This window comes from Cheilinus undulatus, linkage group 13 (genome assembly GCF_018320785.1).
Source record: "Cheilinus undulatus linkage group 13, ASM1832078v1, whole genome shotgun sequence".
In the NCBI taxonomy this organism is placed as follows: Eukaryota; Metazoa; Chordata; class Actinopteri; order Labriformes; family Labridae; genus Cheilinus; species Cheilinus undulatus.
Genome location: NC_054877.1, coordinates 17237924 through 17265610, shown reverse-complemented (window position 1 = coordinate 17265610; position 27687 = coordinate 17237924). Strand labels below are relative to the sequence as shown.

At 38.1% G+C, this 27687-nt stretch overlaps 1 protein-coding gene across 2 annotated transcripts in view; it reads right to left on the bottom strand.

Moving 5' to 3' along the window:
* greb1l (GREB1 like retinoic acid receptor coactivator) overlaps positions 1 to 27687 on the bottom strand; it is a 66982-nt gene that overhangs the window by 10033 nt on the left and 29262 nt on the right. For both annotated transcript variants that reach the window (XM_041803122.1, XM_041803121.1), the window contains exons 2-21: positions 23485 to 23596; positions 16739 to 16898; positions 16008 to 16181; positions 15650 to 15826; positions 15321 to 15497; positions 15090 to 15212; positions 13171 to 13293; positions 12081 to 12218; positions 10489 to 10614; positions 8592 to 8729; positions 6533 to 6718; positions 6023 to 6322; positions 5802 to 5930; positions 5333 to 5467; positions 4745 to 4948; positions 4433 to 4613; positions 3702 to 3891; positions 2035 to 2171; positions 1525 to 1867; positions 933 to 1048 (exon numbers count right to left, since the gene is read on the bottom strand). In XM_041803122.1, the coding sequence (XP_041659056.1) occupies positions 933 to 1048; positions 1525 to 1867; positions 2035 to 2171; positions 3702 to 3891; positions 4433 to 4613; positions 4745 to 4948; positions 5333 to 5467; positions 5802 to 5930; positions 6023 to 6322; positions 6533 to 6718; positions 8592 to 8729; positions 10489 to 10614; positions 12081 to 12218; positions 13171 to 13293; positions 15090 to 15212; positions 15321 to 15497; positions 15650 to 15826; positions 16008 to 16181; positions 16739 to 16895 (3254 nt within the window). In that variant the 5' untranslated portion in view covers positions 16896 to 16898; positions 23485 to 23596. The remainder of the gene's footprint in view (positions 1 to 932; positions 1049 to 1524; positions 1868 to 2034; positions 2172 to 3701; positions 3892 to 4432; positions 4614 to 4744; positions 4949 to 5332; positions 5468 to 5801; positions 5931 to 6022; positions 6323 to 6532; positions 6719 to 8591; positions 8730 to 10488; positions 10615 to 12080; positions 12219 to 13170; positions 13294 to 15089; positions 15213 to 15320; positions 15498 to 15649; positions 15827 to 16007; positions 16182 to 16738; positions 16899 to 23484; positions 23597 to 27687) is intronic.

Below are 27687 nucleotides of genomic sequence, written 5' to 3'. Positions count from 1 at the left end.
AAAAGATCCAGTGAAAAAAATTGTACATTTGTATGTACTTAAATTTATTTTCTTAAAGAAAAATACGTCTATCAGGATTTTGATCTTGTTAAAAACAGTGTTAACTCTTGACAGTGAGTTGACAGTTTTAATGATATTAAAGCTCCTGTGAAGAACCCTCAGTTTGTGTTGATTTTGGCGTCCCCTTTGGCTGGTGCTACATCTTATCTCTTTGCTGATTTTGTCCTGTCCTTGTGGCAGCAGTGTTTTACAACTAAAAATCTCACACTGTATTTTCTATTCCAAAATATTTGTTTTGGCTTTTTTTTGCCTTTATTTAGAGAGTAGGACAATGGATAGAGTTGGAAACAGGCAGACATGCGGGAAAGGAGCCACAGGACTGATCTGAACCTGGGCTGCCTGTGTACTAGAGGCAAGACCTTACTGGGAACATTTTCAATGGAAAATGTACAAAAAGGTAGTTTCTGAAGCATGCAATTAGTTAATCAACTCAACAGACACCTACCCCCACCAGCACAATAAACTAAAAGAAATAATCAGTCTTGTTACTGGTTTTACTTCCTTTTGTCGGTCAAGGTGAGCCATCGTTACAAATTTCTTTTATTCATTGATTAAAACTCTGCATCTGAGTTGTGAAATTGGTCTTTAAATATTCATCTTATTTGAGTGCTTTAACTCAAGGACGGTTTACTGCTGATACACAACACAGACATGTCTGAGGACTGACACACAGTGTGCATTACAAAAGTGCAACCTGACCTCTCTGGTAGAGAGGACAACACACACTGTGTGAAAGCAGACGTGTAAAACAACGCTGAACATGAGACGAAGAGACAGCTGACCGTGAGGAATTATAGATGAGAGAAAAAAGCAAAAAGATTACAAATAAAATATTCCGTTACAGGCGTGGTGGTGATTTTGTATGAGTCTACCTGGGGAAAGTTTCTCCGAGAGGGTCCTTCCCTGTTAGGATGACGATGCAGGGCAGCCCCTCCAGATCTTCATAAGTATGTGGTACCCAGTCTTCATTCTCAAGGCCCCTCCACGCCTACAGAAATACATGTTAATGGTATAAAAGTTTAGCTTAATGCATGTGTACAGCTTTACACTGGGCATTGTTAGATCTAACTCTTTTGTGCTCCTCTCTGTGCAGAAACTATTCCTAACAAATGCTTCAAAATTCTCATAGGAGTATATTTTGTTCATGAAAAGTTGAAATTGTATGTTTTTAAAATATTTTTCAAGCAGGACTTTCCTGGACGTAGATATCAAAAACGACACCCCCTTCTTGCTTATACTTGTTTGCATTTGTTTGCATTTAGGAAAAAAATCCTCTAGGAATTTAAGTGCAACATTGTAAATGGGACTATTTTTTTATTCTATTGTGAACATAATGTGCAAATTTGATCAAATAAATTTTATTTTTCATTAACAACTTTTAGACACATTTCATAAATAGCTAATGTGTAAATACTTAAAATATTTCCTAGAAAACAAAATAAATTTAAAAAAAAACATTCTCACCCTGAGGCGGTTGATGAAGTTTCTGGGCAAGCTGAGTTCAGATGCGGGACTTCCCAGCAGCACAGCGAAGCACAGCTGGAGCCCCAGTTTGTCTCTCACATCCTCCAGTCGCTCCCTGGCCAGCATAGCCAACTGTAACGAGGGAACTCGCACCAGCAGCATGTGGCCTCGGCCCTGTGAGCCCTCTCTGCTGGGAGCATTGATCAGATCCTCCACCATGGCCAGGGTCTCTGGGGTGATGTGGTCTCTCAGGGAGGGGGAGGAGGTCAACGCCATCATGGCCTCAGTGTACTGCTGAATTAGCAGGTAGCTGCGGATCACCATGCTGTGGAGATGGGGATGTCTGGGGAACAAACAGATAAAGTATAACTAATTATACTTCTGATTAAACAATACAGGAACTATGTGGACCTTTATTTCTTAATGATAACCCTCCTCACTGCTCACTGACACAAATACTCTACACAGCAGTGACTGTTAATGATTTCTAAGTGCTGACACTGTGCTGACCTCTCCAGCAGAGTGTGGACCATCTTCTCAAAGGCATCATCACAGCGCAGGATGGGGCTGGCCACGCCCCACTGCAGGGAGCTGCTGTAGTCCCTCAGGCCAAAGTAGCTCAACTCATGAGGAGACTGCTCCCCCTGCTGGAAAAGAAAAGTAATACCAGAATGAGTGCATTGTACATGACATATCCCCAAAAACAGTATGCTGAAAAGCAAAATATTCTAGAAATCTGATGCATTTTAGATCTGACATCTTATTAAAGTTTCTCTGGAGTTAAGTATTGCCATTTTAAGCTTCTAAAGAATTAGAGGTTGGAAAAGATATATCTATCTTTAAAAGGAACAAAAAGACAAGCTACATTCTGAAACATTAAAATATATTTTTAGAATATTTTTTTATTTGCCTGGACAAAATTCTGATAAACCAGTTCAGTTTTTCAGACAGCACCCCTTTTTCAAACAACTTTTCAATACTTTGAAACTCCTTAAGAAAAATGCAACACTGCATTTGAAGTGGATTTTCCTACCTTATTTGAAGTAGATATACATCAACAAAATTACAACCAAGCACACATAAAGCTGAAAACTGACCAAATATTATCCTGCAGACTTAATAACAGCACACTGTTTAATATGTCTGACTTCACACAAGCTCAGGGACTTTACCTCCTAGAATTCCACCAGCTATTTTGTTAATACTTTTCTTTTGACAATAATTAAAAAAATATATACATCAGGAAATATTTACCTTGCTCGTGTTTGGTATCATTACATTACATCATTACATCACATTGACTTTATGATTTTCAATGCCAGAGTTGTACTTAACTATGCAGAGAACAATATGGTATTTTTAAAAAAATACCAAATCTGTCAGGGATTCCCAAGCAGAGCACGTTAAACATTAAGAGATGTATAAGGGGGCCAATTCAAGCTAAATGCAGAAAATATCATAGGCATTTATCCATTTTTTAATTGTCTCACTGTACAATAATTTATGCAAATTATGAGGAGAATTGAAATATGTGGACCACATTTTTACAAAAAATGAATGATAAACAGAAAAAATGAAACAGTAGGATATTTATTTCCTTAAAAGAAATGGCATAAAATGCTGAAATTATTAAGAAATTACCAGTGCCTGTCCTGTATAGTATGGACCACTGTGCCTCATGTGCAAAATTCATTTTTTAAAATCAAATCCAAATATTATTTCCTGTTTTAACTGACCTATTGACTTCAAACAAAAACTGAAAAAGCGCTTAACACTTTCCACACAAAGTAACTGCAGTGTAAAATGTGGCTTTGTTTCGTGTGGCATGTTTCTTGTCCAGCTCCACAACTGCCAAATTATAACAAGAATGCCCCAAAATATATTTCCTACACTATTTCATCTCAAGTCCAGTTTTACCCGCCCTGCAGGTTAAGTCCACCAGGTGGAGCAGCTGAACAAGGCTGTAAAAAAGGTAGTCATAGCCTCTCTGTGTAGTCAGAATGTAAGTATATCTTAAAAAACTTACATAACTCAGACTTTAAAGAACAGGATTAGTCATGCATGTTCTTTTGCTTTTCCATAAGACAAAGGATTGAGGTACTAAATACTATACAATATATATATATACAGTGTTTGTGTATATATATATATATATATATAAAAACAAACAAACTCACCAGACTTTTGTTGGAGGGCCAGTGGACTTCATTGTGGATGCTGATGCGGGACTGGTGTGTCTGCAGTGTGTGTGGGAAGCAGCTGACCTGCAGGACCAGGAGGTTCATGGCACCCAGGACTTCCTGGCAGTTCACCACCCGGTCAGCCAAACCCTGCAGCTCCCCGTGGCACACAGAGCCTGACAGAGCACTGCAGAAAAAGAAGACAAAGATTTATAATTTAGATTACTTTAGAAATAACACCATAGCTATTGATTACTTTAAGAACCTCTTGCACATTTGGCTTTTACATTTGCTGAAATAACAACACAGTGTGTTGTTCCCATGAAAAATATCCTCTGGAGACCAGGAAGTAATCTAATTCATGTTACTGGCAGTGGCACTGCAGTTTTCTCAGGACAGACAGATTATCATCGTCTGGAAACAGCTCTAATCATTCCCCAAACATTTTTTGGAAAAAAATATTTTCCTGTTTTCCATGACAAACAAATCTGATATAAAGCGATGAAAAAATATCTTAAACTCTGTGGCCTACATTTGGTTCATTCCAGCTCCACAGATTTGCTGCTGTTTTTGTTTTTACTTGCTCTGCAGCTGTTCTTTTCTAACCACTTTATCGGAGGGAAAAAAGCACAAGGCTGGGCCTGCAGCCATAACAACTCATCTTCTCACACAGCAAATTAAGTGAGCTCTTATTATGTTAGATTGTAGCTTTCTTTGTTTTTGCATACCTTGTGAGATCAACGTGTGAGTTGTCGTGAATGAGGACAAACAGAGTGTAGGGGTTCTGTTTGACTTTCTTCATGAAAGCCTCCATCTTCGCATGGACGTCACCGTCCAGACGCACCACATACTTGTCTGATTTCTGGTAGGCTGAGGAGACGTCTTCAATTCCCAGGTCCACCAGTACTCCTAATAAAACAGAAAAGAAAGCGGAACTATGAATCAAGTTTGATGTAGACTGGTTTCCACAATACTGCTTGTTCATATTGACATGTTCAAGGTGAAGAACTAATTCTTGAAACTTGCTGTTTGACACAAACCTGATTGCTGGATGCGCTGTGCTGTCTGGTGAACCAGAACATGAGAAGGAGGCACCAAAACCAGAAAGTCTACTTTACAAAATCGACCCAGGTCTAGATTCTGTGTTCCTGAGTCAGCAATGGAGCAGACTTGAGAAAGGAGGCTACGGGCAACACTCAGCTGGGTGGGATAGATCTGAAAGACCTTATTTATCATCTCTGCAGCTGGGAAATAAAGAAGGAGAAAGCCAAGTATATAAATTAATATGCTTGTCAATTTAATTAGCAATAAAAGTACAATAATTTCCAGTAATGCAAGTATTTTAAATGAAAAAGGACTACTTGATATTCTATTTTATTGCTGCTTACAGTACAGTTAAACCTTTATCCCCATACTTATATTAAGAAGCATAACAATTTGGTCTGGCATAAAGGCCCACATGTGACTGGGATTCCTGCAACATTAGGACTGCAGATAAATCACCACAGGCCTCAGTAACATATTGATCTGCAGCATTCGCAGAAGTTCTATTGATTGCTTTGGCTGGTAAATAAAAGTGGACCCGGCAAGTCAGTTTTAACAAAGAGTACGTTGGGGAACAGTCTAACCTCTGCCTGAGGAAGGTGACATGCTGGCAGCCTCTTGGGAGTGGATGTAGTCTGTGACATCGCCCTGGAAGGGCTGGATGACCTGTCCCTTCCGTCGGCGCTGGTACCGCACCAGCTGCTTGTCCAGATTGTCACCTAAAAAACAAACAAACAAACAAATAAACAAAACAAAACAAAAAAAACCAAAAACAGCAGGCACCGTCATCAGACGCAGACACAGAGGCAGGCAAACATGCTGCAACACAGCTGATGTAAAACACAATCACAAGCATTCAGGCATCAAAACAAAAACTGAAAACTGAGGACACCAACATGCTAATGTTCTTGTTGTCTTTTATCATATCTTCAAATGAAATATCAGTGTCAAGATTCCCTAAGTTTAAATTTTACTATGGGCTCAAACTTGCTCTCTCTCAACATTTAAGGTGTAAAACAATAGTAGAGCATGTGTTATGAACATTACACTCACCCAGTGATGTGGTCTTAAAGTGAGATGCCAAAACGCTGACTTTCCCTGTGATGAGTTCATAGCTGATCTCCTTCAGAAACTCATTAGTTGTGAGCATACCTTCAGCTAAGGCCCGTGCCTGGTACTTCCCTGTTTCAAACACATAATTAAAGAATAGCTTATGCACAGGTCTGTCTGGGTAATAAGATCATCAGGTTAAATAAATTCTGTGGCATACTTACCCAAAACAAGCACACAGAACTCGTTGCCGCTCACTTTGGAGGCACAGATGATGACAACGTAGGTGGGCAGGCACTGCTGGTGGTGAGGACCCTCACTGAGTGAGCGGAGTGACTCAGAGATACCCTCTCCCAAAGAGTTGTGGGTGACCACTACTTGGACGCTGCCACCAGAGACGCTGGCCTCAAGCCGCGCCAACCATGGAAGCTGAGAGGGGGAAATGGCAGGACCCCCAGGGCAGCAGAGCATGGCCTTCAGAACAATCTGCTCCAGCTCCTCTCTCAGGGGAATCTGCTCTGAGCCTGGAAGTAAAATCAGACATTTAGACTCAAATGCTAAAGCTTCATCGGAAAACATGTAAATGAAAGATGTTTTGCCAGTTGCTGTTATAATAAGACACCACCACCCACTGATCATCAATCCCATCCTATGTGTTTGATAACAGTACACCTGCTTTATTCAAGTAGAAATATGAGTAACGGAAAGACTGCAAGTTTATGTGTCAGGCTTACCTAAACGTGCAAGATACTGCAAGGTAAGCAGGATCATCGTCTCCACACAGAGGAGCTGGCTGCTGTTGAGACCCAGCGTCTCCAGGGTTTTCTCTGTCAGCTGGTTGCTCTTATAGCAGCTGACCAGCAGGGGGCTCACCACTATATCTCCAACATTCCCATAGAAATAAGGTAAAGTGCCGTGCCCTAAGAAGCACAGACATAAATCCAAAGTGAAACAAACAGCATGGAGGCAGCAAAACAAACTTAATCAATAATACAGCATGGTGGAAAAATACATTGTTGTTCTTTAGAGGCCCTGTCATTGTGTCTATAAACTTGATTTTGATGCTTTAAATTCAAATAAAGCACCAAAGACAGCTTTTTGCATACATTAAGAAAATGAAAATAAAATCCATAAAGTATAAAATCCTTAAAAGCTCATTTTGTAAGCTCAAGTATCTTTTAAATTAGAGAAAAACACCCAAGTATTTTGGGTCTTTTTCAAACAAAGGCTTTATGTAACAAAGGGCAACATGTCTTTTTAACACCTTTTTAAAACCTGAACTGGAAAAATTAAAATCACTAACAGAATTAAAACAATCAAAGAAAGGCAGATAAGATTTCTCAGCACATGGAACCAGGGCAAACTTTTCTGATTTAATGTAGTGTTTACACAATGTTTAGTAGGGCAGTGTTTTTTTTCAATGATGTGCTCTGATGAAAGTGTAGGTGTGCCCTAGGACTTATCGCAACTGTATGTTATTACTACAGCTGTACATTAACTAAAGATGCTGTCCCATGCATTTGAGAGGCTATTTTGCATGGGTATGAATATCATGTGCCTCAGATTTTGGCCTGATCTTTGGTGTGCCTTGTGCAAGAAGTTTTGATGGGGAGCAAAGAAATATCTTGGCCATAAAACCAAAATCTGATGATCTATTCCTTTGGTTCTCAAGTGGTGGGTCAGGATCCAAGAGTGGGTTGCAAAGCCATTTTCATTGTGTCGCAGATGCGTGCCTGGAATAAAATGGGGCACAAAGTGTATGTTGTGCTTTTATTTTGAAAGACACACCTCCATTTCCTTGTTGTGTTGCATTGTTTGTTCCATCACAAGTCAAAAATACCATACTTTTTTTTTTAAATCAAAAACAATTAGCTGTGACTGAAAATTTAAGAAATTTGGGTCCTGTTTCGTTGTAAGGATGTGGTGGTGGGTCCTGACGCTAGTGAGTGATTCACACTTTTATTTCTATATGTTTAAACAACTGTAATAGACTTCATGTCGGTGTTAATCAGGCCTCTCTTAGCTTTCCGCAACCCTAGCCTTCCTCTGTTGGCTCCCTGTTCATTTAAGAATTCCTTTAAAAAATTTTCTAATTTGTATTCAAATCTTCAAATGGATTAGCACTCCAGTATGTTTCTGACCTCATAAATGTCAACAAACCCCCTACAGTCCCTGAGGTCTGCTGATCAGCTTCACCTCTTTGTCCCAAAAAACAGATTAAAAACCAGAGGTGATCGAGCGCTTATGCTTTGGCTCTTTAACTGTGTAACAAAAAACCTCTGGAAATCAACGTGTCCCCCACCTTACATCTTTTATCACATTTTCAAACTTATTTTCATTCTTTCAAACCCAGCATGAGAGTTGTGTAACTACTGCCCTTTTATGTCTTGTTTTCTTAAGCCCCATGTTTTTATGGCTTTTATTTGCTTTTATTACAAGTTTTTTTATTTCCTTTTATTGATTTTATAGTGTTCTTATATGCTTTTATAACTCACTCCTGATGTTTTTATTTCTACTGCCTTTGTGTTATATTTCTGGGATTTTACTGTGCAGCACTTTGGTAAACTTTGATGGGTTTTTCAAAAAAATGTTCTATACAAATGAAGTGGATTGGATTGAAAAATGAGACTAATAACATCATCTTCAAAAGTTGAAAATCAACTCCCTAACAGGTTAAATGTTCTACATACAATTAAAACAGGCTTTAAATCTTCTTTAATGTAATTTTTAATACCATGCAGGGTGAAAAAAATGTATGGTGTTAAGAAAGGGCACAAGAAACAAAGTTGTTACCGATAAGGATGACAGGGCGAACTCCTGAAGAGTTGAGCAGGTTGTCAGGGACAATGACTGTTTCTCCAGCTGTGATGGGTTGGGGCTGAATGACTCCTGCTGCTGATGGCTGAGGAGATGATCCTCCTAGTACAGAGCCTGCAGGGAAATAAAAACAAGTATTAGATTTAGGAAACTTCAGCTGAGTAACAATAGAGTAGGGGTATGACAAGATGCTTATCTCGCGAGATGAGACGAGACAAAATCTGTGCCCATGAAACACGAGACGAGACTAGTTTTTACACTTTTTTTTTTTTAATTTTGGAAAATAATAAATGAGCGGAAAATATTGCCTTTATACAGCTGAAAGTCATAACTGGAAGCATTCAGGTCTGTTAGAAATGTTTGAACTCCTCTTGTACTGAATAGGCTATCAGTGCTTACACACAGTTTGTCTAGTCTAACTCTGAATTAAACTGTACATTTTAATGCTCTTCCAATCAGACCTTTTATTTTAATATTCTACCACATCTTTAATTTACTACACTATTCACTCATTGCCGCAACTATAATAATAGCAATAAAAGCATTTAGATTATTTTGAAAGTATTTTAACCCCTTAATGCCTGTTGTATCATATTAGATACATATTTTTATGATACCTCTATCTAATCAAAGTGATCATAAATGACTAAAAAAACTTCTGAATACAATCTGATAAATGATAAAAATGCCCTCAAGTGGATTGTCAGTAACGAAAAACCACCTAATGTATGAAATGAGATAAAAATATATTTCTGGCCACAATTTGTATTTACAGGCTTTAAAGGGTTAAAAACTATTTACAACAGACTGAAATATAAAGAGCTGTACCAATAAAATCAAACTATTTCTCATCCTCTTTAAGGACATCCAAATTTAAAAAACTCAAAGGAAATATTTCTGTCAACAACAAGTTTGTGTTTTACAGTAATTTAGAGAAATAGCTTATTTTATCGTTTTGTTGTCTTTTTTTCTCATATGAGCTTTGACAGTGTTGGACACGACGCACAGATGCGCGTGTGCCTTCTGCAAACAATTTTATTAAAAATCCAATAGAACAGTCTATTTCTATCACCAAACTAGCGTCATTTGGGGCCTATTAAATAAAGCTGCTGATAGGCCATTTCAAAATATCGCGATATATATCGTGTATCGGTATACAGCAAATATCAACAATTTTAGGCCATATCGCCCAGCTCTAGTTGGAGTGTTGATCTGAATTGGTCATGGATCAGGTCCGTTTCTTCATTAGCTGTCAAACCAACAATTTTAAATGTCCAGGGCATCTTTGTGATCTTTTATAACTTCCAGTTATGTATTGTTTTCTGTCAGGAGAGCTGCTGCTCCTGGTGTCTGGGCAATATTGATCTCGCAAGATGATTTTCACCTTGATGAGACATCTTGTGACATTTTGATCTCGTCACACACCTACACTAGAGATACTAATTATTGAATGTTACATTACTCAGAGCACACTGCGGTCATCCTTGTTGTGCTGTTATTAGAAATAATCAGGGCAGACAATTTATTTGAAATTATGGTATTAAACATATATCTACCCACCATTGAATGATTTCTCAGAAATCTGCCTTGATTGAACAATTTTAGAAATCATTTTGTCCACAAACTCTCCAGCTCTATCTCCATGGAAACTCGGGTGAATCATCCCTAACAACGAGACAACGTCAGGGATGTCGGGCCACTCATCCCAAACCACACAGAGGGTTTTATACAACATCACAGCCCAAGCTCAGCTCACACACACTTACACACACAAATGAAAACACATGACATAAGAGCGTCATTTTAAATCCCATCTCCCTTTGGAAGGATAAGTCACAGTTAAATGAGCTGTCCTTATATTTAAAAGACTGACCTGGAGAGCAAACTATAGGACGGATGGCCGGCACAGGGACGGCCTTCGGTGGGACAGGCACCAATGAGCCGGGGTGCCAGCTCCGATGGCGTTTCTTTGGAGGACCTGAGTTCATGGCCGAGGACACTACAGAACATTACACAAAGAGAACAAATCAATACAGATTAGAACAGCAAGATAAAGGGCATTTGACACAAATGACAACCTGCAGTGTTGAACAATGAAGCCAGTGTAGAAGTTCAGAAATTTCAGCTGTTTGAGAGTCAGCTTGAGGCCGGCTCCATGAGCCGTGTGGTACCTCATTTTTACAGTTGAAATAAATGTTTGTAATGCCTGTTTCAAAATAGCTTCAGTGTCAATAGCTAACTTTGTTGATGGTAAAAAACTTCACAGGGCAAATTTATTTTAGTGCATCTGTTTTGATTTACATACATATCTATATCAATTTAAAAGTCACCTTTCCTATTTTACACTGTATATATTTCTAACTGAGGTCACAGCAACTGCGCATTGTAATGCTTTGTTAAAGCTTCACAAAATAGTGCATGCACTCAAACTTTGTTGATATGTCTAAAGGCACAGCTCTAATACTCGCCTTATTGTGTTGTTGGCCTATCACTGTAAGTATGCACTGGTGTGCAGAGACGCTAAGCTCATATGCAGTTATACAGTGGAAATAACACCCCATTCCATACAAATTGATCTTATTGCATGAAGCATCCAATGATGAGGGCGGTAATAGCATGGCATAAATACAGTAAAGATTAGCCTTCTGTCTGTGAGCGTTTATGTGTGCTGCAGTTTTCATGACATGCAAACTTTCCAGAGATCAGGAAACAATTCCACCTCTTTATGACTTAAAAAAATGATAATGATTGATATGTAAGTAAGGTTGGAAAATATAACTTTGACACTGTGATCACTAAGCTATAACCAGGAGTTGAATCAATCTGAGATTCCCAGCTGCTTTTTTAAATCCATGCGTGGCACCGTTACACATGGCAAGGATGTGGTTGTTTTCTTTGGGTTTCCTTCATTCAGAGAAGAAACTTCATCTAGGTGGTGCTGAAGTGATCAATTTTGCCTTTAATTATCACTATCTGTGACTCTGAATATTTATCACAGATTGTCAAAATCCCTGCAGCCAGGATTGGACACACCTGCAGGAAAGAGTGGATGATTTTTATTGATCAGAGTCCTCAACTAAAAAAAAAGAAATAAACAGCAGTGGAGCTTGGCAGTGCTGGTCTGCACTCGTCATACTGTCAAATTGTATTACACAGCATATTGTGTTAATGTTTTTGTTGAGGGCCCCCTGGTAGTGGAATTTTATATACTGTGCGTTTAATTTGTACATATGGACATGACATTGACTCGACTGACAGGCAGACATGTTGAAGCTGTTTGCCTAAAGACCAAACCTAACTCAACCTCTCCGCCTGTTTTCAGATTTACCTAAAGTTAGGTAGAGTCCGTATTTCAAACATGGTGACTGCCATCATTTGGTTTCAAAACAGCCCTTAAGAACCCAAATGGGGACATCATACATGTTAGTCTACGGTTTTACAAGACAAAATGAGAAAATGGCTTACCGGGACTGTCTCCAAGTTCAGCAGTACGGTAACCCTGACTCTGAGGTCCTAAAGTGACCTGAGAGGGGCTCAGTAAAGGAGGACGTCCATCAACACTCAAGCCGTTAGCTGGCACAGCCACCCTTAGAGCTGTGGGTACTAAAGACATGCACACAAGCGCTTTAATACACACATAAACATTAGTAATGAAACTGTTAGTAAGTAACGCATTAGTAATGCTAACATGTTGGAATATAACAATATTTACCAATACCACAGTCTTGGCTTGAATGTGAGCATGCTAATATGCTCATAAGTAAATCTGAGGCTGTAGTAAGTTTAGCTTATATTCAATCTTATTTGCAAAATTTAAAGCTGTGTCATAAGTTTGACTTGCACAAGTCTAGCTGATGTTTAACGGATACAACCATGGTCACTTCCTCTGGCTAGTGTTAGCACGCAGACACATTACCAAATAAATAAAAAAGACAAAGCACTACTGAGGCCATGCTGGTATTTGGACATAAACTAAGGTTTTGTAAACATTTGATTTCTGACATGATGATGGTATCAGAAGGAGAAATTCTTAGAATATCATTATGAATTGAATATCTTTACAAAATTCAGTGCAATTCACATTTTAATATTTGTGCGGCTATACCGTTCTGCACAAGCTTAGCAATACATTATAATGAGTCTGTTTTAACAGCAGTGTATTGATTTCCTATACATGAACGACTTTTGCCAATGACCTGATCGGCCATTTTCCAATCTCATATTCACTGTGTTTGCAATACGCTAAAACATTGATTGGTATGTGTAGCCTTTGCCTGTCAATATCACAACCTTGTAAAGGGGCTAATGGATAGCAAGGCCTTAAAAAGTCATTACAGCATTCCTCCCTTCAGTATTGATCAGTGTGTATATGCAAGTGCACGAACACATGTGTGTCAGCAAGCTGTGATGGATGTTAATCTTGGCTCCATGGCCAGCTGAAGCCCCTTCTGCCTTATGGTGAACCATGTAAAATAAAAAACACCTGTAGCTAAGCAACACTTCAGTCAGCGTCAAAGCCTGTGTGCAACCATATAATTAGAAACAAGAGCTTTACCTATAGGTAGAGTCTTGTTTCCCGGTGTGGATGTGAGAGGTTTGAGGAAACTGCAGTCTCTTCCAAGGTCCTGACTTCCAAAAAAGACAGATGATGTCTGCGTCGCTCTGGTGGGTGGAGAATCTGTAAGTAAAGACAAAGAGAAAAACTTAGCTCTATTAACTCTGTGTCGTCCTGGCTGTTAATTTCTCCTCGTTCAAAAACTGACCACTGTACGTTACAAACTTTAACTTTTTTTTTCATCAGTCATTTCAGGATTAATGGTCATGTAGAGCAGATGCAGAAATGTTAGGGTGCAAACACTTTTAGCCTTTCATATCAGTGCCCTTGTGGGTAGAAGGATGTGCCTGAAGGTTGAAAGTTGCTGCAATAATTATCCCAACAATGAGCTCCACAGCTCAGCTTTCAAACACATCAATGTGTAAGACAGGTTCAGAACAAATCAATACAATAAGCCCAGCAGATTTCTTTTTTCAAACAGTGGGGGGATTTTTATGCTTTAAAAAGAGGTCAGTGAGGGACAACATGTCCATACAGAGAGGCAGAATCTGTCTTGGAGATATGGCTTAGATACAGGTTATCCTGGGGAAACTATTCAGCAGTTATCATGTACTGTTGTTGATTTTTTTTCATTGGAATGATGTCAACAAATAAAAGGCTGCGTATAGTTACATTTTCTGCTTAACTGTTTGAAGAATCAATTTTGAAATAGCAATTACTCAAAAATGAAATGTCTGCGTGCTCTCATGCACCAATACATCTTAACAAAAAGCCTTATCATTATCGTGCACTGACTAATAAACAGCTGAATTCAGGCTACTGCTTCAAGTACCAGGCTATGCTCACCTAATACATTTCAGGGCTTAGCCAGCACCACTTGTCCCCTATAATGTAAACTTGGAGTGTTCAGAGGAGACCAAATGATACACAAATCCTAGTGGTGTTGTACTTGGTATCAGCACTCATGGAATGCCTCTTGTCCAATCAGAATGCTCGACCCACTGTATAAATGAAACTGGTTTTTGATGGGAGAAGTGGATTTTTTTTACAATAATGATTAGAAACATAATGTTGAAAAGAAATCAAATTCTGCCAATCTTGTGTGAGGTTTCAGCTAACACAATTTTAAACAGTTCTAAAGGCACACTGCAGAAAATCTAGACTTGCTATTCAGATATGTCAGACACTTGTGACATATGCTTCCAAGCTCCATGTCACCTCACACATGTTTTGGGTTGTTTTGTTTTGGATTTACTATACCTATATGTTCATACAAAATACTTCTCATGATGTAATAAATCAAAAAATGCTAATAAAATATATTTGAAGAAAATAAAAGAAAAATAATGAAGAATAATCTATTAGGGCCACAATAAAAGAGAAAAAATAAAGAGTATCCATTAATTTTGTAGGGGAAAAAACTTTTTTAGGAAGAAAAAGGGAAAAATGTTAAAATTATAAAGTTGTATATTTACAAGAAACCAAACTGAGAATATCTGACTTTAAGAAGTTGTACATTTAAAAGAAAAAACTTGAATTTCAAATTTTAAAAAGTTGTAAAATTTGACATTTTAAATTTAAAATGTTCAAGTTTTCTCCTAAATTTGTGACTATTTTAACTTGAAATTTTGAGTTTTTCACAAAAATGATCAGATCCTCTTGATAATTTTGTAGAGACGGCCATATACACTTTTGTAATAATGCCGTTTATGCATAGATCTTTTGGCAAGAACCTATTAAGTAAGTAGGCCTATAACGTTGGGATTTTGTTGATGAAAACAGTTTAAATTGATGTTTGATTTTACCAAGGGGGTCCTAGAGGGTCTAAGCTTTTCCTAGATATGAGTAGGGGAGTTCCTATGGAAAAAAGGTAGGGAACCACTGCTTTAGGAGATGTTTACCAATGATCACTGCCATACCTGAGAGGGAAAATGGAGATGAGCTGTGTCCACTGGTGCCTCCATTTTCTTTACTACTGAGGGAGGATGATGAGCTTGGTTTGGATGTTAATGTGCTGCTGGAGAATGGACGGGTTTTGCAGTCTAAAGAGGAACAGAGATTGTGAGAAGACTAAACTGCTGTGAAACACAGAGGCATAGTGTGAAAGCAGAATCTGGATGCTAGGATTTTAAAACGTAGGTTTTTTTAACCTTTCCAGCAGATGAGGGGTCCTTTGCACAGAGCACCCTGAGAGTTCTTCACCAGGTAGTATTTTAAGTGCTTCTGCTTCTTGGGCTGCGTGGATAACTTCAGGTTGATATGGTTGGAAAACTCAGTGAAGTATCTGAAACCCTTTTCCCCACAGCCCACGCAGTTTCCTGAAAAACCTGCAAATGAGATAGATGTGTGACTTTACAGACTTCATGTACAGTCCATTGTCGGTGTATGGCCAGCACAGGGTTTTATCAGGAACTGTAAAATGAAGCTAATAGCTCTCTCTCTCCTTCTCTCTCATCTCAGACTGCAGGAACACACTGACCTAAAAGTGCATTTTTCCCGTTCTCGTCAGGCAAATAACGGCGGTCCACAGCACACACCAGGATGTGCTCGGGGACACCAGGGGACTTGGCGCCGACCAGCTCGAAGCCTGCGGGGATTTCAATGGGCTCCGTTGCTATGGAGACCAGTCTGAGGTCCTTGCCGGCCTGACAGAAACCTGAGGATGAAGTATTTTTGTTCGGTCAAGGGATGAAACGGATACCTGAAGTCATAAGGATAACTAAGGAGTTCATCAAATCTACTTACATTTCATATTTTTAAAACAGAACATGTTTCCATGTCATTCTTAATTGAATTTGTATTTTTAGAGAGGAAATCAAGGATTGTCTGGAAGTTACCATCTAGTGTGCAGCAGCCTTCAGGTGCAGGAGCTTGTAGGTAGGGAAGAGGAGGGCTGCTGCTGTCAGAGTCATCATCGTCCTCCAGATCCTCCATATCATTGGACGAGTGGCTGTTTGTGAGCTCATGGCCTGGTGGCTCCACACTGTGGAGGTGAGCTTTTGGCTTTATATCTAATAGACATTGCAAAACAGATTATTGTATAAGTAAGTAAGTCACATGTTCATAGAGTACCAATGTTTTCCTAGTGAGTATACCTGTGTATTTTATACTGGCTGTGATAAGTACTTGAGGAATAATACATCAGGAGTCTATAATAAACATATCAATATTTATGTAGGTTTAAATGGAGCTGCAAATTTAATGAGAAAACTTTAACAATTTGTATAAAACTATGTTGTTTTATCTAGCAAACCATAGTTTAGATTTAAAATGTCAAATATGATTTCATTTCAGTATTTAGGGTATAAATTCTGCCCTTTTAAGACTGCTAACAGAGGTGCATGGCAAGAAATGTCCTTGAATATGAATGGTTATGCCACAGAAATTTTACAAAAGGAAAGAACTGAGATAATTTGATCAGGAATGTCAACAGTTAAATAATAATGATTTTACAACTAAGCTATTTTTGAAGTCTAATAGGAGAAAACAAAGGAGAAAAGCCGTCCTATAATCTAAAACGAAGGTCCAAACCACTCTGTTGTTTTGCTGTCTTCTCTAAGGCCCTTACCTTCCATGTTACCAGGATACTGCTCGGGCTCCAAGTAGAGCTGTGTGAAGATGGGCTGAGGGTCTCCACTGCTGGAGCGCAGCGAAGCCTCAATGGAGTTGTGGAGAGCCTCTTCAAATCGAGCAGACTTCAGCTGCCCGGCATATGAATTCCCCATTTTCTGTGAGAGACAAGAGAAAACAGGAGAAAGACGAGACATGTTTAAATTCCCAGCACCCAGGTTATTTAAACCTTACGTAAAAAGAAACGGATACATCCTCCTGTGGGGCAGGTCAGTTTAGGTTAATTGGTTTATAAATGTGGGATTAAATATGAACCAAGGCTGGAACAGAACTGTCTGTTTTTTTATTAAAAAGTTACATACGCACATAGGCTGAATTACATGCAAATACACATGTGCACACAGGATCCCCAAGTACATGCACTAATGGAGAGATGTCAGAGTGATGGCCTTGCTGCTCACGTTGAAGCGCTGCCATTAGCCGTCGGGGTTTCAGTGCCTTGCTCAAGGGCACTTCGACAGTACTCAGGAAGTGGCCTGGCACCTCTCCAGCTACCAGACCAAAGTCCAGATATGGTCTGACCTGGATTGTCTGAATACTGATTGTCTATTAAAAAGATGTTCTTTTTTAATCATGACTCCGTTTCTACTGAGCTCTTGCATGCCTTCTCTGTTTAGCCTTTCATGGTTGAGCATGGGGGATGTTCATTGAAAAAACAGGTAGGATGAGTAAAAGGAAAGGATGCAGCTCTCCGTGTAATGCCCATTGTTGTACCGGTGAAGCTAGCAGCAAGGCATTACTCTTCATATTTTCTTAAGGCGAGGTGATGTGTGCCAGAGATGCGTTATGTGTAACTGGGAGTCATCTCACAAAATTTTCAGTGCTTTGCTAGTAGTGCAACTCAGCACACATTTTTCTTGTTTTTTCAAGCCCTGCCAAGCCCCTGCCAGTCATAATTTCAGCCCCCCCCCCTTTGGGGGTTATTGGCTCCACTTCAGCAATCAGTGTCTTAAATTGGCCAGTTTCACTTGTAAAAAAATTCATAAAATAAAGTAAATCAAGCATCTTTCAGGTTTTGGACCAAAGGTCAGATTACATAAGGCAGTGGTGGCCAAGTGGCAGCCCAGGGACCACCCTCCTCTCAGCTAAATGCAGCCCCAAAGTCAATTTCAAATATAACAAGATTGTAAAAGAAAGAAAACATGATATCTGCCATGGAAACATGAATAGAAGAAACTTTTTTTTACCTATCTATGGTTATCCATATATGGTATGCACTTTGTAAGAAATTAGAGATACAATTGGCTGTAATTACTGCTGTGAATATCTTGAATATGCATCATTGAATGCAGAAGAAGGCAGACATGAATACCAGTATTATTTTTAATACATTCAAAAGCAGTTTGAATGTGTTTTTCAGTTCTGTGTTTAACTGATTAAATTAGGTTCAACTATTTGCAATGTAAATCTAAATGTATAATGTTTGATGTTTTTTCTTTAACAAACTGTGATGAAAGGTATATATTTGTTCCATATGTAGAATTATAGTTAATTCAAATTGATACATCCCTGATCTAAGGGAAAAAATATAGTTTATTTTAAGACACGGTAGCAATCGGGGTAGAGGAGATTTTATAAAGGTGGTGGCTTTCCTGGATCACAAGATTAAAAACTTATTAATGATACTTAACAGGAGAATGTTTTTTCTGGGCTAAACAATCTGAGAAATAAAAGAGAGCAAAACAGTGAATGTTGATTTTTGAAACATTTCACTGATAGGCTGATTAATTTGCTGTCCTGATTTTTAAAAATGTAAATACATGGTTTTCTTTTTTTTTTTAATGTGACATGAGCTTTGAGTATTTGTGGCTGGACTGTTTGATGGACATACAAATTTAAGTCACATCTTTAAATTTGGCTATGATTTATTGCACTGGTTCCCATCCTGCAAAGATCTCAAGAGGGCACCAGGTTCTGTTTACTCTGAGGTTGTCAAAATTAGATTTGCATTTACTGACTGAAATAATAATAAAGCATTTAACAAAAAGTTTATACAAAGGTCTTTTGGTGAGAAAAACATGTGCAGACCTTTTTCCTTAGGGTCAGGCTCAGCTCTTTTTTTAAATACAAGAAGGGCAGTTGGGAACCACTGATTTATTCCACTAACGATGTTTTATTTTTTCTGGTAATTCATTGTTTTCTATACAGATGAAAACTGTATATTTCAAATATAATGAATGTCCAAATCAATCCACTGTGAAAAGGATTTTTTGTAGTTTGTTTTATATGTTGTACTGGTATTTTCTGTCATTTTATTAAGAGTCCCATTAACCAAAGGCTTTTTCTAAGAACATAATCTATAGAAAACAAAGAGAATGGGCTTTTTTCACCTGCACAGCATGCACAAATGCACTCAGTATGCTTGCAATCACAGTTTTTCTCTGTCAGCCCAAGCATAATGGCTAAAGCTAATGGCTTTTTCCTATTTTTTTCTGCCTCTCTCTCCTTCTGTCTGTTGTGTCACTCTGCTTGCTCTGCCCTCCATGCCCCCTCCACCCCAGTGTCCTCTCAGGGACATCTGCTGGGGTCGACTGTGTGGGTCTGAGGTTGGCTGACTGGCTCTCTGGTGGCAGGTGGCAGCTGGACAGAGAGCTTAGCATGAGGACTCAAAGAGGAGACATTGAGCAGGAAGAAAAAGACAAAAAGAGAAAGAAAGAGGGACAGAAGGAGGAAAAAAAGAAGAAAAACAAAGCTCCAAATGTGGTGAAAAGTCAGATCTGACCTGTGGTTTTGCAACATCAGAGCTTTATCCTCAAACTCTCATTTTTCACTTTGCCTGTTTTTAGTACCAGGTTGTTTACACTGTGTGGGATGGGAGTGTGTCAAAGAAAATAAAGGGAGTTTTGGCTGCTCTCTTGACATATGAAACGCTTCCATGTTTGTCCTTGGACTACATTTGACTGATGCAGACAATCATTGTGCGTCATCAACACTGGAGGCCACATTGAAGGCTGCAGATGTTTGGGGAAGACTTCAAGTCCTCAGTCAAGTCTGACAAGGTGGCCACACAGCTGTTGAAACACCAACATGACAAGGTTATGTTTAGTTTTACCAACAGCTTTGAAAGTGGCTTAAACTTGAGCTTTTGGTTAGGTGATGGTTGACACAACCTTCGACTGGCTGGGGTAAAAATACAAATTGGATTGAACCTTTCAGCCTACATCATAATCAAGGCTTATAGTATTCAAGAGATAGGCTATCTTATAAAACCTGAGTTGACAAAAAAAGCTTAGACTCGCTCACAAAAAGAAAGAAAACATTATTTTTCTTGTTTGAGTTTATTGGTTTGAGGTTGTTTAGAGTCTCCATTGCAGCTATGTCCACCGGGTTTAAAAGTATATATGCTTTTTTGATGAGAATTGGGACTATATTCTTAAAATCAAAACAGGACTGTGATTTAAAATAAACTTGCTTTCTGTCATTTATCACTCTGTTGCATGACATTTATTCAACTGCCGCTGTTGCTGGTGAATTGAAAACTGCAATTTCACCCACCACTGTACAAAAACACAAGCATTTGGCTGGTGCTAATTTCCAACCCTGGTACATTGTGCAAAAACATGTCTCTTTGTAAGTGTTGCTGAGGAAGAAGCATGTACAATTCATTTTAAAGTGGTTTTAAAGGATGAATGGGAATTGTAATCTCGTCAGATTTACTAAATAAATACAGTGGCATGATTCTTCTGTCAAAGACACATTAATTCCAAATTATTAAAGACAATTTTGAATGTTGATCTGTCAAAGGGGTAAATGAGTGGAGAAGTTTTGATAAAGACTCAAAAAACTATTATTCATGTAGAAAAATGTTTCAAATAAGGCGATGAATGAATACAAAATGATGAAAATATTGGACAAATTCTTTTCCCACTGTTTCTTGGTAATTAGCTGGTATGGGTCTACCCACTTAAGCTGAGCCAATCCCTTTCAGCCACAACCTCTCTCAGTCCAGAAATCTTTAGAAATCTGTCCTCCCTCCTCCACAGTCAGTTGTTCAGTGTGACTGCTGCAACCCTCCTCCACCCCAGCCACCTCAATTACATCCCATCGTTCAGGTTCAGCTCCTTCATAAACTCCTACATCCCTTCATCACCACCTCCATGTCATCCCATTGATGTAGGTCAAGCTCCTCCATGCATCCTGCGTCCCTTCATTGCTACATCCATGTCATCTCATCTCATTCGTGTCTGGGTCAAGCTTCTCTGAAATCTGCTTCTCAGAAGACTCTTAGTCATCTTATTCTACTCCTTACATCACAGCCACCCATGTAGACTCCATAGGGAGGTATCCTATCCTGCTGTTGGCCTCACTACCTGACCCATTCAGAATCATAAAGAGATCACGTTGGAGTCCAATCACCAAAGACATTTCACATTTCCAAACATTCCCAAACTTGTTAAATTAATCATTGTTAAACGTATTTAGTCTCTCCTTATTGAAATAACTTTATCTTATTATCTTTATGTCCTTTTTGTATAAACTTTTGATACTTTGTTCTGTATTGTTTTGGAGTGACTAAAACTTAGTAGCACAAGGGTTGTTGCAGAACAGAATATGCTAGGTAGAAGTGTGGGCATATTTCAGTGAAGCTTCAGCATGAAATTTAGATTAAATCCCAATATGTCTGACTGCAATTTTCAAATTGCAGAAGGTGCAATATTTCTTTGACCTAAAGGTGTCTCAAAATACCAGTTTAATATATTTTTGAGGCAGAGATGTTATACACCAGGCTACACACCAGGCAAACACTTAAGTGTACATTTTTCTAGAATAATTTGCTAAAAATCCTACTTTCCTTGTTTTTGTATGCGTGTGTCATATTAAAAATGAGACTTAAAATCATACTTGTTCATCCTTAGTTTAACCACAAATAAATTAACAAATATTGTGTTTGTTTTAATATTAAATAATTCATATGCTGTTTGTCGAGAAATACATAAGATGAGGGGCTTCAAGATACACGACGACTATTACTACAAGAAGAAGAAAATGGGGACAAGCATGAAAAAAGAAAGTTTAGGCTGTAAATTTTACTACTTTGTACCAAAAATCTATTTCATTCTATACCCTATATGATAAAAAAAACAACAAAGTCTTCCATTACAAGCAAATTTCTGATTTTTTGGCATTTCTGTTTGAAAAAGAGCAAAAATATGTATAAATGGCCTATACTTTCTCCTGTGGAAGCCATGAACATCTCCTTTTAGTCAAAATCTGTGAGTTGTATTTCTAAGTTGTCATGCAGACATTATCACAGCTAAATGGAGGTGGCATTCATCCAGGATAAGCATTAAAGGACACACTTACAAATGTAATCAATGATTTTCAGTGTTTTTCTACTGAATGTGTCAGACGGTTGATCAATATCCAGCAGATACCATGTGCTTTTTGCTCTCACAGACACCCGAACCTTTTATTTAGTCAATAATGAGCTAGGTGGGAATCAAGTGTGGGCTGCAGGTCTCATTTTGCCCATGCCTGGACGGATTCCAGACCCTGTGTTTACCTAACAACCTTCCTGAGGAGGAATCTGACCAACCCAGACAAAAGACAAGATTAACAGTGCCTGACTGTGCTGTCAGAGAGATAAGAAGCTTAACAGAATGAAGCTACAGTATTCCTTGCCTAACTGATGGAGGAAGAGAAACAAAGACAGACAGGGTTAGCAGAAAAAAAAAGAAGAAATGAGCGCCTGGGGGCGTTTTTTAAGCAGCCGCTGAAGTCAAAAGAGGCTCCGGAGGCTTCTTTGACTGGCTGACCCCGAAGCCTCAGTGGACAGATTTGTCATTAACCTCACGCAGGCCGGAGGTGAATGCAGGGAATGAACTTTTATCACCTGCACAACTTAAAACAAAGCGTGACTGTGGCAGAGGTCGCCTAACGGATGTCATTGGGGTGTGACTCAGGTGGTTGCTAAGGTCAGATGCACTGGCGAGCGGGAGGGGGGGGGATTTCAGGTGAGTCAGTGGCTGCTGTTGCTTGATGCAGTCAAACATAATGAGCTGATTTTAGCAGGGAGAGGCGGTTTAATGTTCAGACTAATAGCATAACAGGGCCAGTTAAGGTTGTCAGAACTGGTCACTCTTTTTGATACAAAGTGGCAATGCAATCTCTGCTTTTCTGGATGATTGATAGAATGAAAAGTGCCAAAGCTTTGAAGGGAGAGATACTCAAAGCTGCCACATGAAAGACAGAACAGTGTAGGTCCATTGAGTTTATCAGGTGATCAAAAACTGACATTTTGTAAGTCAAACTGGTGTCTCAGATTGACACAAAAGCCTCTTAAAAACAAAAAAAAGCAGGTAACAATGTCTAAATTGCACAAACACACTGGCAATGTTTCAGCACTGAAATGCTGCCAATGTGTTTGTGAAACAGACAGTGTGCAGGACTTTGCCAGGGATTTTTGGTTGATAAGATGTTTTTGTTGCAGTGTTACAGAAACATGGCCAGTTATCATTTGATTTCACTAGTAATACACTGAAGTTTAAAATTCTGACATTGTGACATCCCTATAGTAAGGTCTATTCTGTTCCTCAGCTCTGCCTGGGTGGCATCAACAGCTTGCATAACTGCGACCCTGAGGTCAAAATAAGCGAGTCTAATGTTCACTCAGATGAACTATGCACAAGCACACAGAAACAACAACTGAATTTCTGGTGGATTCAATAAAATGCGGTGACTTACGTTGCTGGATTGTTCCCAGGTGTGAAGGGACTTGTTCACCTCTGCTACATGCTGGATCTCTACCACTCAGCAGAAACTTTCAGCAGAGACATTTCACTCCGTGCTCCATGACCTGAAGGAGGAAACAGAGAGACCTCACATGAGCTCAGACTGTCACATCATCGATCAATGATGCAGGAACACACATGTTCAACATTTCATAACCTCCACAGAGCAGCTATTATGTAGTCTACTGGGGTGGCAGTGGACTTTTACCGTCTATGATTCTTTATAACACCTAAATCAGGATCCAAAGGATGAGTTTTGAGCAACAAATTTAAGTTTTAAAACAATAAATGTGTGAGTTTGTTGTTGTTTTAAATATTTTGTCCATTTTTCATAGAAGGGCAGATGGGAAACTGTAATTAAACACGTAAGAGACCATCAAAACTCAATTCTAAGTAAGTATTTGTGATTTCTTGTCAAGGAAATGTCATTGCATTTATTCAAAAGAGATTTATAACTAATTTAGTAAGTACACATCATTTTAAGACAATCAACAAACTAGTTTGCTTTACCTATTTTTTAAAATAACTTGAGAAGATGTTTTCTGGACTTGGCATTTGACTGTGGCTTATAATAAGTGTTCTTTATTGTTAGATTTTATTATTAGATTATTATAAGATTACTTTTGCCAATAAACTACACAGATATTCTTGCTTAGATTTGGAGTTTTTAGATGTATAATGACTGTGGCTTTAAATAGTGGATTGGATTATTTTTGCCAAGAAATTACACAAATTTTCTTAATAACATGTTTTTAGATTATTATGACTGTGCCTTAAAGTAAATATAATTTAAAAATTTGTCAAGAAATCACACAGATATTCTTGCTTAGTTGTGGGATTTTTCGATGTATAATGACTGTGGCTTTAAATGGTGTAATATGATTATTTTTGCCAAGAAGAATTCGACAAACATTCTTAATAATATTTGGGTTTTTGATGTAATATGACTGTACCTTATAATAAATATAATAAAAATATTTTTTTGGCCAAGAAATTAGACCAATGTTCTTGCTTCAGTTTGGGGTTTTTAGATATTTAATGATTATGTCTTAAAATAAGGGTATTGAGATTAGTTTTGCCAAGAAATTAGACCAATATTCCTGCTTGGATTTGAGGGTTTTAACTGTATTTTGAGATGGCTTAAAATAAGTGTGATTAGATTATTTTGCCAAGAAATTCAACAAATATCCTTGCTTATATTTGGGGTTTTTATATGTATTTTTGACTTGGCTTAAAATAAATGCAATACTTTTTTTTTTTTTGCCAAGACATTAGACAATCATTTTTGCTTAGATTTAGGGTTTTGAGATGTTTGATGATTGTGGTTTAAAATAAGTATACCAAGATTATTTTTTGCCAAGAAATTAAACATTTATTCTTTCTTAGATTTGGATTTTTTTTACATATATTATTTGTTAAGGTGAACATTTACTTTTTTTTTAACTAAAACCCTCTGTAGTTATCAGTAGCATGTAAGACTTCAGATTGTGTGGTCTGTAGGTCACCACAGTCAAAAGAACATGCTAATTGACAAAATAAATGGCTGCACTTACGACCACTCCAACATTCAGAGTGCCACAAACATGACATATGTAGCGGTGACTGCAAGGCTAAAAAGGTGTTATGTGATACCACGGCCCTGAGGCTATTTTCATTGAACACAATTGGGTGTTTTAGTTTGCAGCTGCAGTCAGGACACACAGTCACTCCTCTCTGAATGGATCTGCCCGTTACTTTGACCCTTTGACTAAGGGTTGTTTGGCCACTCGGGCCCTGATTCAACATAAGCACAATCCTCTGACAGTGTGCTGCTGTTTCTATTCGAGGGGCTGCTGCGGGGTCCAAGTCCTTCAAATAGCAAGTGTACACAAGCTGGTTCACCTTGCATTTACTGACCACTGTGGAACACAGTTTGTAAATGATTAGCCAGTGTGATACAACTGATCAAAGAAAAGGGCTAGAAATGTCAATACGTCAGATAGAAACATGTGCTCATTATCTTCTAGACAGAGGAAGTTTTAGAAAGAAGGACTCAGAAGCATTCTGTGCAGGATTAAATGCGTTACTGTGGTTTAAGCAGTAGCATAACACAAGTTCATGCTTCACCCTCCATCCCTGACATGATATGAATCTCAACTACAGCCCTCACACTCTATTAATTAGCCCAGCAGCACAGTCTTGAAATATTTTGATGGTTATCTGCTCGTGAAGGACAGACGACACAGAAGGAGACGCAGATGGCTGCCGAAATGAAGATGAAGGAGCCGTAAATCTAGACACCAACATGAGCATGCCCTGAGGTGCTTAATAAGGTCCTGTTTTTCCCGTAATGACATTTAAGGGAGAGAAGCTTCAGGCTGACACGGCGGAGCCAGAATGGAATCAAGGCAATGGTTTAAGACGCACACAAAAGCATTTTTAACATGCTCTTTGTGATGCAAGTCCAACTGCATGTGCAGACTCACACAAAAAATGTGTGCGCTTTAATGGATTTCTGGGATTTACAACATGCAAAAATGTGTAAATTGAAAGAATTATTTAGTTGGAGAACATGATGTTAAAATTCTAATAACTATGAATGCAACTATACACATTTTAAGTCTAATAATAAACTTGCACAAATGATTTAAATCTTTATCTCAGATTTTTTTAGGTAATCCCAATCAATCTTCTCTTTTTGTCTCCTTATTGTGAAATTCCACTTTGTATTAAAAGCAATTTTTTTTTGTAATTTTGAATTTTAAACTAAGAGTAATTTTCCTCCAGTTTGGATACAGACCTACTTTTCCTCTGAAAGAAAATAAGGCTTTACAGAAGTTAGTTGACTGGGACAATAAAGCATGCTATTGATTGTGATTGACTTTTAAAAATGCACCTATTATGATGGTTAATCGCACTAGGATGAAAGCACTAATACTGAAAGACCTAACAAATATACTGTTTTTCTTTTATTTACTTGAATTAAATCTTTTACATTTTGAGGGTATATAGTTGGTGGTTATTTCAGTAAAAGGCAGTTCGTGTATCATTTTTAATTATATGTTTTTTATTCCTACTAACAACATTACTAATAAAAAGAAGGAAAAAATAGATTTAGGGATATTTTGGGTGTGAAAATCAGCATATACCAACTGTAAATTTTGGTCATATGCTTTAGGCAGAACCAACAGATCGATGTCAGTTGAGGTCATTTTCTTTCTCTGTCCTGTTCTTTAAACTTTTAAGTGTGTTTTAAGGACTACAGTTTGTTTCTTTGTTCATCCTCAAACCTTCAGGTGTCTTCAAAAGACTGAAATTTAGGTATGAGAAACAGATTTAAATATCAGTGTCGGGATCAGCTTAATTTAATTTGTAAATACTGAAAATAATTTTTTATTAATGATTCTTTTTTTTTAATTATACTTTATCTATATTTATGAATTAAAACAAAACAAAACAAAAAAAACAACAACAACAGCAACAGTTGATTATAGACAGTTCAGACAGGATTAAGCCCTCCTCCCACCTACCCCCACACAATGATTCTTTAAAATTCGCCAGTATATAAGAAATATTTTTGCAGAGCCAGAAGTTAACAAAATGTGCAAGAGTTTAATTAAAAAATTTGAATCTAATGTAAAATATGGCAAATAACAGCCAAAAAAGCTAGCAAAAGCCATATTTCAAAGCTTCTGAGAGCTACTGTGTTGATTTTGGCTACCCCTTTTCACAAAAGAGAATATTTCACAAGCTAAATTATATCAATTCTGCCCCATTTCAACAGTTAAACATATCAATCCCTGTGAATCTTTGTTGTAGGAAATATTAATAAAGGCAACACCTTGGCTGACTCTGTGAAAGCTGATTGTTGATTGTGTCAGCATGCCCCCCTGCTTTGTCAACATGGCCTGACTGATACCTTACATGAAGCCTCTATAAAGTTATATACACTCTCTTGTTATTGATGGCTCTAATGCATGGGTGTCATTAATATGACACCTAAAGATGTGCTGATGAGTAAAGACTGTAAGCTGTAAATGGGTAGAAATATGTGCAGTTATTGTCTTCGTGGAGTGATGTGAACTGATGAGTAATTATGAGAAAGGAAAGTTTGGGAAGAACAGCTTGTGAAAATGATCAACAGTTAATTGGGATGATGCTTTCATCTAATAAGAAT